This window comes from Budorcas taxicolor, chromosome 8 (genome assembly GCF_023091745.1).
Source record: "Budorcas taxicolor isolate Tak-1 chromosome 8, Takin1.1, whole genome shotgun sequence".
NCBI classification, from domain to species: Eukaryota; Metazoa; Chordata; class Mammalia; order Artiodactyla; family Bovidae; genus Budorcas; species Budorcas taxicolor.
In genome coordinates this window covers 60,711,075-60,721,306 of record NC_068917.1, presented here as the reverse complement: position 1 = coordinate 60,721,306, position 10,232 = coordinate 60,711,075, and the positions used below count along the sequence as shown (strand labels likewise).

General features: G+C 46.5%; 1 protein-coding gene across 1 annotated transcript; it reads right to left on the bottom strand.

Moving 5' to 3' along the window:
• Nucleotides 1-4,119: 4,119 nt before the first annotated feature.
• LOC128052006 (spermatogenesis-associated protein 31D1-like) lies at nucleotides 4,120-9,328 on the bottom strand. The gene is made up of 3 exons (XM_052644469.1): nucleotides 9,244-9,328; nucleotides 8,615-8,675; nucleotides 4,120-8,338 (listed from the first exon to the last, which is right to left on the bottom strand). Exons 1-3 carry the CDS (start codon nucleotides 9,326-9,328, stop codon nucleotides 4,120-4,122), a joined length of 4,365 nt encoding a protein of 1,454 aa, XP_052500429.1.
• Between the last annotated feature and the right edge of the window lie 904 nt (nucleotides 9,329-10,232).

The following is a 10,232-nucleotide window of genomic DNA, read 5'->3' as shown; positions in this document are numbered from 1 at the left end:
ATCCATGCAACTTTTCCACAAGTTTAATTATTTTCATATAAATACACTTAAAAAACAGATTATTGTTTGCTGTCCTGGATTTTACCTAACTGTTGAGATTTCTAGCTTTGATTCCTACAGCTACCACCACCACCATCTTCAGACCCCAGAAGTAAACAATGCCAGCATAAAAGTTATCTCAGGTTCTGTCCCCAGCAAGACATCTGGGATCCTCTGCACATTTCAACAGGAATTTACAAAATGTTGAAGGAGAGTACCACCCCCCCACAAAAATTTTAATTATACCCAATGCAGAACCAAAAAAAAAATAAGGTCAACATGTTTACAGCAAGGAGCCGCTGATTTTTCTTATCTGGTGCCACTGGGTCATTCATCTTCCAGGGTTTTGTGGTGTAAATTGGTTTGCCAACACTTTGCCTCTTCTGTTTGTCAGTTACCATTCCTCCACCAGATTTCCATCTTCCAAAAATGTGTTGGCATCTATTGCCATATCCTCTCTCCTTCTTGTCATCCTCAAGCACTTCTTTGGAATCCTTTGTTTCTACAGTTTATTGAAACACAGTTCACATGCCATACAATTAGGGCTTCCCAGGTAGCTCAGCTGGTAATGAATCCGCCTCCAATGCAGGAGACCCCAATTTGATTCCTGAGTCAGGAAGTTCTCCTGGATAAGGGATAGACTACCCACTTGAGTGTGCTTGGGCTTCCTTAGTGGCTCAGATGGTATAGAACCTGCCCACAATGTGGGAGGCCTGGACGCGATCCCTGGGTCGGGAAGATTTCCTGGAGGAGGGCATGACAACCCACTCCAGTATTCTTGCCTGGAGAATCCCCATGGACAGAGGAGCTTGGCAGGGCTACAGTCCATGGAGTCACAAAGAGTTGGACATGACTGAGCGACTAAGCACACACTAGAGCACACCATACAATTCACTCATTTAAAGTGTGTAATTCCATGATTTTTATTATAGTCAGATATGTGCTTTATTACTACAGTCAATTTTTAAAATATTTTCCTGACTTTAAAAAGAACCTCATAACCTTTAGCCTCATAACCCCCTTCCCCCATCTTACAGCTGTGAGCAACCACTAATCTATCTTCTGTTCTGTCTTGGTTTCCCTAATCTGGACGTTTCATATGAATGGAGTCATGTGTAGTCATTTTGTGACTGGGTTCTTTCATTAGCATGTTTTCACAGTTCAGCCATGTTGAAATATATACCAGTTTATGGCTTTTTATTCCAAAATAATATTAACTGCATAGATAGAACACATTTGATTTACCTATTCATCAGTTGATGGACATGTGGGTTATTTCTACCATTAACTCTTATGAATACAATGGCTATAGACATTTGTTTACAGGGGTTTTGTGGACATATATTTTCATTTCTCTTGAGTGTATATTATACCTAGAAGTGGAATTGCTGGGTCATATGGTAACTCTGGGCTTCCCTGATGGCTCAGCTGGTAAAGAATCCACCTGCAATGTAGAAGACCTGGGTTTGATCCCTGGGTTAGGAAGATCTGCTGGAGAAGGGAAAGGCTACCCACTCCAGTATTCTGGCCTGGAGAATTCCATGGATTGTATAGTCCATGGGGTCACAAAGAGTCTGACACAACTGAGCAATTTTCACTTTCCCTTCTTTCATGGTAACTCTATGTTTAATATTCTGAGGCACTGGCAGACTGTTTTCCAAAACATTTGCACGAGTTTTCATTCCCAGAAGCAGTGTATCAGGGTTCAAGATTTTTTGAATTCTCACCAACACTTGTTTGAATCTGTCTTTTTGATTCTAGCCATCCTGTGTGTGTGAAATATTATCTCATTAGATGGTGACTGCAGCCATGAAATTAAAAGACGCTTACTCCTTGGAAGAAAAGTTATGACCAATCTAGATAGCATATTGAAAAGCAGAGGCACTACTTTGCCAACAAAGGTCCGTCTAGTGAAGGCTATGGTTTTTCCAGTGGTCATGTATGTATGTGACAGTTGGACTGTGAAGAAAGCTTAGTGCCGAAGATTTGATGCTTTTGAACTGTGGTGTTGGAGAAGACTCTTGAGAGTCGCTTAGACTGCAAGGAGATCCAACCAGTCCATTCTGAAGGAGATCAGCCCTGAGATTTCTTTGGAAGGACTGATGCTAAAGCTGAAACTCCAGTATTTGGCCACCTCATGCGAAGAGGAAAAGTGACTCATTGGAAAAGACACTGATGCTGAGAGTGATTGGGGGCAGGAGGAGAAGGGGACGACAGAGGATGAGATGGCTGGATGGCATCACTGACTCGATGGACATGAATCTGGGTGAACTCCGGGAGTTGGTGATGGACAGGGAGGCCTGGCGTACTGCGATTCATGGGGTCGCAAAGACTCAGACACGACTGAGTGACTGAACTGAATGAGGATACTCACCAGCTTTTTGAGTCCCAGTCTGTATTGGAGTTTCCCTCCCTCTCTAGACCTCCTTGTAAGGGTGGGTGGGTGTGCAGCCTTGGCCGAAAAAAGGTCCATGGTGAATCCCAAATATCTATAACCCCAGGGCATAGTTCTAGGACTCACCTCTGGTTCATGAGCTGCAGGTATTCTGGGGGAGGTCTACCATGGCTCCACCAAGGCTATTAATATCAAAGGTGGCACCTTCATCCTGCTTGGTGACCTGTACGCACTAAGGGCAGTATCTTGTATATTGCCATCAAACACAGATGGAAGGAAAGCACTACTATCACCTTCACCACCTTCCCCAAAGAGGGGGATGCCATCTTGATGACATCCTTGGAGATGCTGTTTCAGTACTCTAAGATGCCCTCATGCCTTTCTGGTATAAAGCATCAGTGTGCTGTGCTCTTCTCTCAGCCTCAAGGATGTGGTGCTTGGATCAAATTGAGGAGTGGGGGAGCAGGACAGGGTCACAATATGGGAATAATAAGGCATTAACCTTTGTTCCACCAGCAAGTACATTCTTTCAGATGTCTCACTTTTAAGACATCTTTCCCTTAACTCTCAGCTGTATTTTGGAGAAGGCAATGGCACCCCACTCCAGTACTCTTGCCTGAAAAATCGAATGGATGGGAGAGCCTGGTGGGCTGCCGTCTATGGGGTCCCACAGAGTAGGACACGACTGAGCGCTTTCACTTTCATTTTGCACTTTCGTGCATTGGAGAAGAAATGGCAACCCACTCCAGTATTGTTGCCTGGAGAATCCCAGAGACAGGAGAGCCTGGTAGGCTGCTGTCTGTGGGGTCGCACAGGGTCAGACACGACTAAAGCAACTTAGCATCAGCAGCAGCAGCTGTATTTTACCCTGGAAGATAGGGGACTGCCTAGCCAACATTCCTACCACTGACAGCTGGAGTGGTGATTTTGCTCTGTAAAAAAATTCAGCAACTGAGCAGCCTGAAAAAAATACCCAAGGAAGGGAACCATTTCCCCAAAGTGTCTTTCTCATAGGGAAACCTCAATGTCAAGTTTAAAGTATGCTTTTCTGACCAAAACATTACATTAACATGACCCATGTGAAACGGATTCTTAAGCAGCTTTTATGCGGTTCCTGGACCCTTCGGCAACCAGCCCAGCATCCAGTACAGTAACATCCACACCCAAACACTGCCATTCAAGGGATTCAGGCCCATGTAGGAGCCTTGGTCACTGAGTTCTCAATAACGATTAAGATTTGTTTCTTCTTCAGGATTATTTTCAGAAACTAAACCCGTCCTTAAGCCTCTTCAGATATAGAAGACCTGTCTTTCCTACTTCTCTAAAGGATGTAAAACATTCAGTGAGGGAGGTGTGTGGTCTGCTATACATTTTCTTTAAGGCTAAGCTAAGAGGCAGCAGACAAAGCCCATCTCCTCAAACGTCATCAAGGAGGAAATGGTCTTTTGCAGAGGGTGGGGGTGGGGGGCACATGATATCTATTTCTCAACAAGAAATCCAGAGGATTGGTCACCTTTGAGCCAAAGCCAAAGGAAGCAGTAAGTAAGAGCAAAACTATATTCTTCCCTTAGATATAATCCCTGAGTTACCCAAACCCATGCCCTCAACACAGTACACAGAAAATCTTGCTATTAGAGAAATATTTATAGGGAGGATCAACATTCTCCACAAGGAAGGAATTATTTTTAGATGGGAAGTTTTCCTCCTTGGAAATTCTGGAGAAGTGTTTTTTGTCTAAACAGTAGAGACAGATCTCTGGATACATTGCCTTCAGCAGTGGTGGGTGCAGCTGGACAGGCCTGGCCAGCTTGACACCTGTGGGTGGGGCTTGGGTGGGGCACAGGCTCCCTGTGGGGCACTGGTGGGGGATGTTTCTCATGCAATTGCTGGTCCTTAAATGCCACAGCTTTCTGGGGCTGTCTTTTCTTGTTTCTGATCTGCCTTGTACTTGGAGGATAGCTCTGACCAGCCAAGATAGCTTCTTGGTGGCGGGACTTGGTATTTGTCACTTTAGAGGGAGCCTTGGAGTTGAAAGGATGTCCCCGGACAGGCTCTGTGTGGACCTGTACTCCAGCCTTTTTTTGAGATTGCCCAAAGGGCACCAGGGGAGGGTCCTCTTGAGAGCTGGTGGCACCTAATGCATGCCGATACCCCAGTTTCTCCTCTAGGAACTTCCTGATGTCTGTCACGATTTTCTGAGCCTCTGTTGATCCAGTAGCAGCGGATCTACTTTTAACTAGGCATCTGTTCTGCACGCTTGATATGGGGCTGCCCTTTTCCTGGGGATCTTGCCTTTTGCATTTTTCTCCACAATACAGCCACTGCAAAAAGTGCTTCATTCTTTTTCTGATATGGCCTTCAGGAATAGACCGTCCTTTCTTTGAAAAGATCTGGGAAGACTTGCTCACAAGCATCTCCTCTCGTACCGTCTCCTGAGGAGGGAAACTCTTCCTCCTAAGCTGGGATGTCCCCAGCCCTGCATCCCCTCCACCTAGCTCTTCTGCTCTGCACCCTGGGGAGCTCACTCTCTTCACGGTTGGTGGGAAATTCTTATCCTGGCACCTCTGGAAGCCATGCTTAGGGACCCAGGGTTCCTGCTGCTGCTCCATCCTGATTCCTCTGTCTTCCACATGGACATGCAGCACCTGGGACTCTCCTGTGTCCCCACCTGAGACGCCCTGGGCAGGAGTCAGTGAGGCCTTGTAAGTCAAGTTATCTGAAGCAAGGAACATGTCCGTGGGTTGGCTTTGAGCTTGGCTATGCTTTCTCTTCTCCAATCTAAACTTTAACTCATCAAGCAGTTGTTCTTTAAGGGATACGCGTTTAGGATCTTGGGGAACTGGTAGTTTGGGTGGGGGGCTTTCAGTGGTCACAGTAGTTTCTGCTTTATTCTCATTCACATTTGTTATTTGGGAGCTCCCTGATTTGTTGGTTGTCAACATGTCATTCGTTTTTAATTGAAGAGACTCAAGCTCCTCAGCCTTGAATATCTCCCTAGACACTTTGGGCATAGAAACAGGTTCTGACTTCACCTTTTTGCCCTGTTGCATTTTTCCTTTATCACTGGAACTCATACTCTTATACTGTGGCTCAAATCTGGCTCCAGCTTGCTTTGCAAGTGGCTTTTGGGGATATCCATCAGCTAGTTGCACCTGTCTATGACTTCCTCTCCCTGTGATGCAGAGTGAGACAGGCAGACGAATCTGTCTGGGATCCTTAATTTTCTGAACATCCTCTGCAAGTTCATGGTTGACAGCAGAGTGTGATTGTCTCAGGACCCTCTGTCCTCCTTTCCCCACGGGTGAGGTGGCAGGCGGACAGTGACCCAGGACAGGGGCTGAATTGGTTGTTCCCACTTTGTTTCCATGGAAAGATTTAGAGCTTCTGCTAAAAGACTTGGAGTTCCCAAATTTGGAGTCTGGCTCAGAAATCGCATTGGTTGAGGAGGCAAAGCTGGCATGGGACAAGGACTGGGATGAGGCATCTTTCAGTTTAAATATTTGTATGGATTCAAGGACCTTGGAAGGAAGGCCCCACAACATCCTCATACGAAACCTTTTAATATGTGCTTCCAGCATCTGCTGTGCACTGGGATCAACAAAAGTCAGGTCCTGGAAGGTATTCAAGGAATAGCACTCACCCACTGATGATGGCAAACTTCTCTCTTTCATTTCGGTGTGGGATTTTGCAGAAAGCATCAATGTTTGCTTGATGGCATGCCATGAACTATGCACAGTCCCAGGGAGTCGACCCTCATTTATTTCCTCAAACTTCTTACTCAAATGTACTTTTAGGACATTTTCAAGTTGTAGACTCTCTGCTGACCCCCTTAAATTTTTCTCTGAGAGACTCACGATCTGACTGTTTATGTTTTTCTCAGAGTCATGCCCCAGATCCTTATCTGAAGAGCTGTTTGGGTCTTTCAACGGGTGATCTTCCTGACCATTCTCTTGGCTATGTTCCTGATCTTTCCCCACATCTTTCTCTAGCTGGAGCATTTCCGAGCTTCTCTCACAGAAGCTTCCAGGTTGAATCAATTCAACACTTACATGTTTGCTACTCTGACCCTTAAACACAGAGATCAGTGAGACTCCATCACTGCTCTCTGACATAGATGCCTCTAGAAAACCATCTGGAGGCAACATGAGTGACACAGACTCTCTGATTCTCCGGGGCAGGCCCCACCGGTGTTGAATGAGCCTCTTTCGAAGGTGATGCTCGAGTTTCTTCCGAAGTTCATCGCTGAGAGCAAACTCCCCAGGAAGGATGGAGACTGAAACATGGGCCTGAGGGTGCTGGTGGTGAGAAGTGTTAGGTGCTAATGGACAAAAGGCTTCCTGAGATCTTTGGATCACAGAGGGTAAGCCCCACAAACTTTCCTGTTGTTTCTGCAACACGTTCCATTCCAGCTGTTGAATTTCAGATGAGGAGAGAGATTCTGATTCATTCTGAGGTCTGTGGAAATACACTCCACAGATCCTAACCTGGGGTAGAGGACCAGGTGGTGTGACCAGGAGTGGGGATTTTGGGTCAGCTTGGGACTGGACCTGAGTGAGAGGTAGGGGCTGAGATTGAGGCAAGGTTTGAGGCAAGGGTTCAGGCTGAATCTCAGGCAAGGACAGAGGTTGGGGATGGGGAAGTCCTGGGGATTCTTGGCCTGTAGAGGCATTTGAGTTTCTATTGAAAATAAAGTTTAAGGAACTGTCACTGGAGACATGAATGGCAGAGGGCAAGGACTCACTGTGTAGAGATGGGAGACCCCAGAAGAGCTGGGTAGGTTTTTGCTGTAATTGGTCTTCCACGGTCTTAGGATATGGGGGTTGTTGATGCACTGGCTTATCAGCAACTGACTCTAACATGATCCCTGAGGGATTTAGTTGATAGTCTGGCCTCAATTGTTCTGGAAAAGAATCTTTTTTCTTTTCCTTTTCTTTCCACATCAGGAAATCGCTCCTCTTTTGTACTTGTCTCTCCAGGAGTGCTAGGACATCAGGGCTGAGACAAGAGAGATTGCCAGGCTCTATGAGGTTGGCTGCAGGGTCTCCCCCAAAAGAGGCCTCTGAAGAGTGAAGGGCGAGAAACTCTTGATTGAAATCACATTGTGCCAACGTGGAAGGGATTAAGTCTTTGGCATGAGCTTGCCACCAGGAGAAGTCTGAAATTGACAGGCTTGAATGATCAATACCTGTAAGTGTTGGAACATAAGGGGACAACACGCCAGGGCTTTCTGTAGGCAAATTCTCAGGAACAGGAGTCAGTAAGATGGCAACTGATTTAGACTGAGTGACAGTTAAAGTGCAGTCTGGCTGTGGTAAAATAGACAGGCTTGGTGGTGCGAAAGAATCAGCGGGCTTCATTGCTTGGGACAAATCTGATAAGAGGTTGATATCATGGGAAAGGGTGGGGTCAAGGGAAAAGATAGTATTCAGAGACAAAGTGGCCTCTGGTGGGAGAACAGGACATGCTGTCTGCATGTCATGTGGTAGGAGAGGGGGAAAGGCAAGGGGTTGGGGTGAGGAATAATCTACTGAGAATTCGGAATCCAAGGAAGTAAAAGGCTCTAATGCCAGAGTGTGACCCAATGGTGAGGGTGACAAAAAGTCAGCTAAGGGGGTCATGGAGCTAGGTGAAAGAATGGAGAGGGGCAATGGGGAAGGCTCAGGCAGAGAGGCTGGTACTAGATCTCCTGGAGAGACTGCTGAGAAGGCAGGGGACAGAGTCAATGATGAATCGGCCACAGGAGCTGTGGAAGCCAAAGGGGACATAGAGGAAGCAGAATCTTCCAGGGTCTCCGGGAACAGCAGCCAATTGACTTCAGCAGTTGCATTATTGCACACCTCACAGAAGGGATCTGGACACAAGAGCTGACGAAAGCGGATGGTATCATCGTGCCGGCCCAGGGGGCTGCAGGAGACAGGAAGTACAAAGATGCAACCAGGACCAGAATAAGGAAAGGGGGACCTGCTGGCCTGGCAGGGGTGGGCTGGAGCCTGCTGACCCTTTACATTGCTCCACATCCATGACTTCACAACATGCTTAATAACCCTCACCTTAAGGCCTTCATCACATACTCATTCCTATGCTACCCCCTCTGGTGACTCCAGTAGGTTGCACGGAATCCCAGGAATTGCAGAGAACATGCTAAGGAGGGATCAGGAAAGAAGGGGAAAGACTAGTCACCTTTTCAGAATAGAAATCAGCTTCGTTTTTTCCTCTGTTTCTATCTGGTGAAATCTCCAACCTGAGAAACCAGGAGAGTGGGTTACACATAAGGAAGGCAGGAGCATAGGTATAATGTAAGAGTCTCCTTATGGGAAACCCTTGGGATATTAGACTCTGAAAGACCCAAGAATTAGTAGATGAGATCAAATGGTCAGTTAGTTTATATGTGTGTTGCTTCACCTTAGTACTTTCACATGCTTTATATCTCATGTGATGCTCAAAACCACCATGTGAAATGCAGAGATCAGTGTGGCCTCAGAGAGCAATGTGATTATCCAGGAAGTCAGAGGACTGATACAAAGTCAGGACACAGAAGTTCTGACTGTTGACATCTCACATGGCCACCTGTGGGGAAACACCCACTGCCCAGGTCCATCATGGCTTCAAGCCCAGCCATGAGAAAAACGGAATCCGAGAAGTGTCTCAGGCTCGGACTGCCTCCCCATGAGCCTCGCCCCAGGTACCTCTGGTTTCTGAGAGAAACGGTGTCTAGCCACTGACATCGTCAGAGGTCACGGACCTGGGATCTCATGGAAAAGGCAGGAAGGGTCACCCTTGGAGAGCCGGTGAAACAGGCAGAACCTCACCTCTCAGTGTGCCCCCTTTCCTTCTCCTCCTGGTTCTGCCCTGACGCTGAGAACAAAAAGAAAAGAATGAAGTGCCGGGGCTCATTCTCTCAGTCCTCTAGAAACTCAGATATTCATTATCCAGGAATAATATGACTCTAATCTTTCTGTTCCTTCCTTTTGTCAATTTTAAAGGTTTAAAATGTTTTCAACTTTTTTTTCCTTAAAAAGCCCAAAAAAGACTTTTGTCTCTGAAGTCCACCCTTGATAGTCTCAGTCAGAAGTCACCTGCCCAAGGAGGGCATAGCATCTGAGGCTAACAGTCAACATCTGTGTCCCTCAGATAGGACCTTGGATCCTGACAACTCAGGCTTCAGCCTCTGCTCTGGAGGCTCTCAGAGGCTCAGCCCTGCTGTCCTGACCAGCTCAGCACAAAGGAAGGCTTGGTCAAGTGATGCCTGACTTGAGAATGTAACTCATGATCAAGCATTGGGGAACTCTGTTCTCCTGCAGAGATCCAAAACTCTCTAAATAACCCAACCCAGGGCCACAGAAGTACTGTTTGGGATTTTTCTCCTGGAATCCTCCAAACACTCAGCTGGTCTGTGGGCTTCAAATGAAAGCCTTAGTACTCCCTGAACCACTGGCCCTGCCTAGTTTAATCCTCTCCTTGAAATTCCTATCTTAGGTGTCTCTCTGACCCAACCAAACTCATCTTAAAATGTGGAATAGAATTGGAAACAGCAATAAAGAATCTCTGTTGGGGGTGCACCCAGGGTTACTTACTTACCTTTTCGATGCCTTTGATTTTACAGAAGGTTGGTACACATGGAAACCCCACCAGGTACCACAGGAACAGAAGGAACAACCCCAGCCCACACAGGAAAATGAGGTCAGAGTCAATATCCAAGGAGGTGGAGCCAAAGCTCAGACATGGGTCAGTAGGGCTATTCAAAAATGAGAGAACATTCCATTTTCTGAATTCCATTGTCTCAGTCACAAGGCTGACT

Bases quoted from the DNA above. Each gene is read 5' to 3' on its own strand.
- LOC128052006 (XM_052644469.1), bottom strand. From the start codon at position 9,328: ATGAGCCCCGGCACTTCATTCTTTTCTTTTTGTTCTCAGCGTCAGGGC. The intron at 8,676-9,243 runs GTGAGGTTCTGC...CTGGTTTCTCAG, and splicing joins GAAAGGGGGCACACTGAGAG to GTTGGAGATTTCACCAGATA. The intron at 8,339-8,614 runs GTGACTAGTCTT...TGTCTCCTGCAG, and splicing joins CTGATTTCTATTCTGAAAAG to CCCCCTGGGCCGGCACGATG.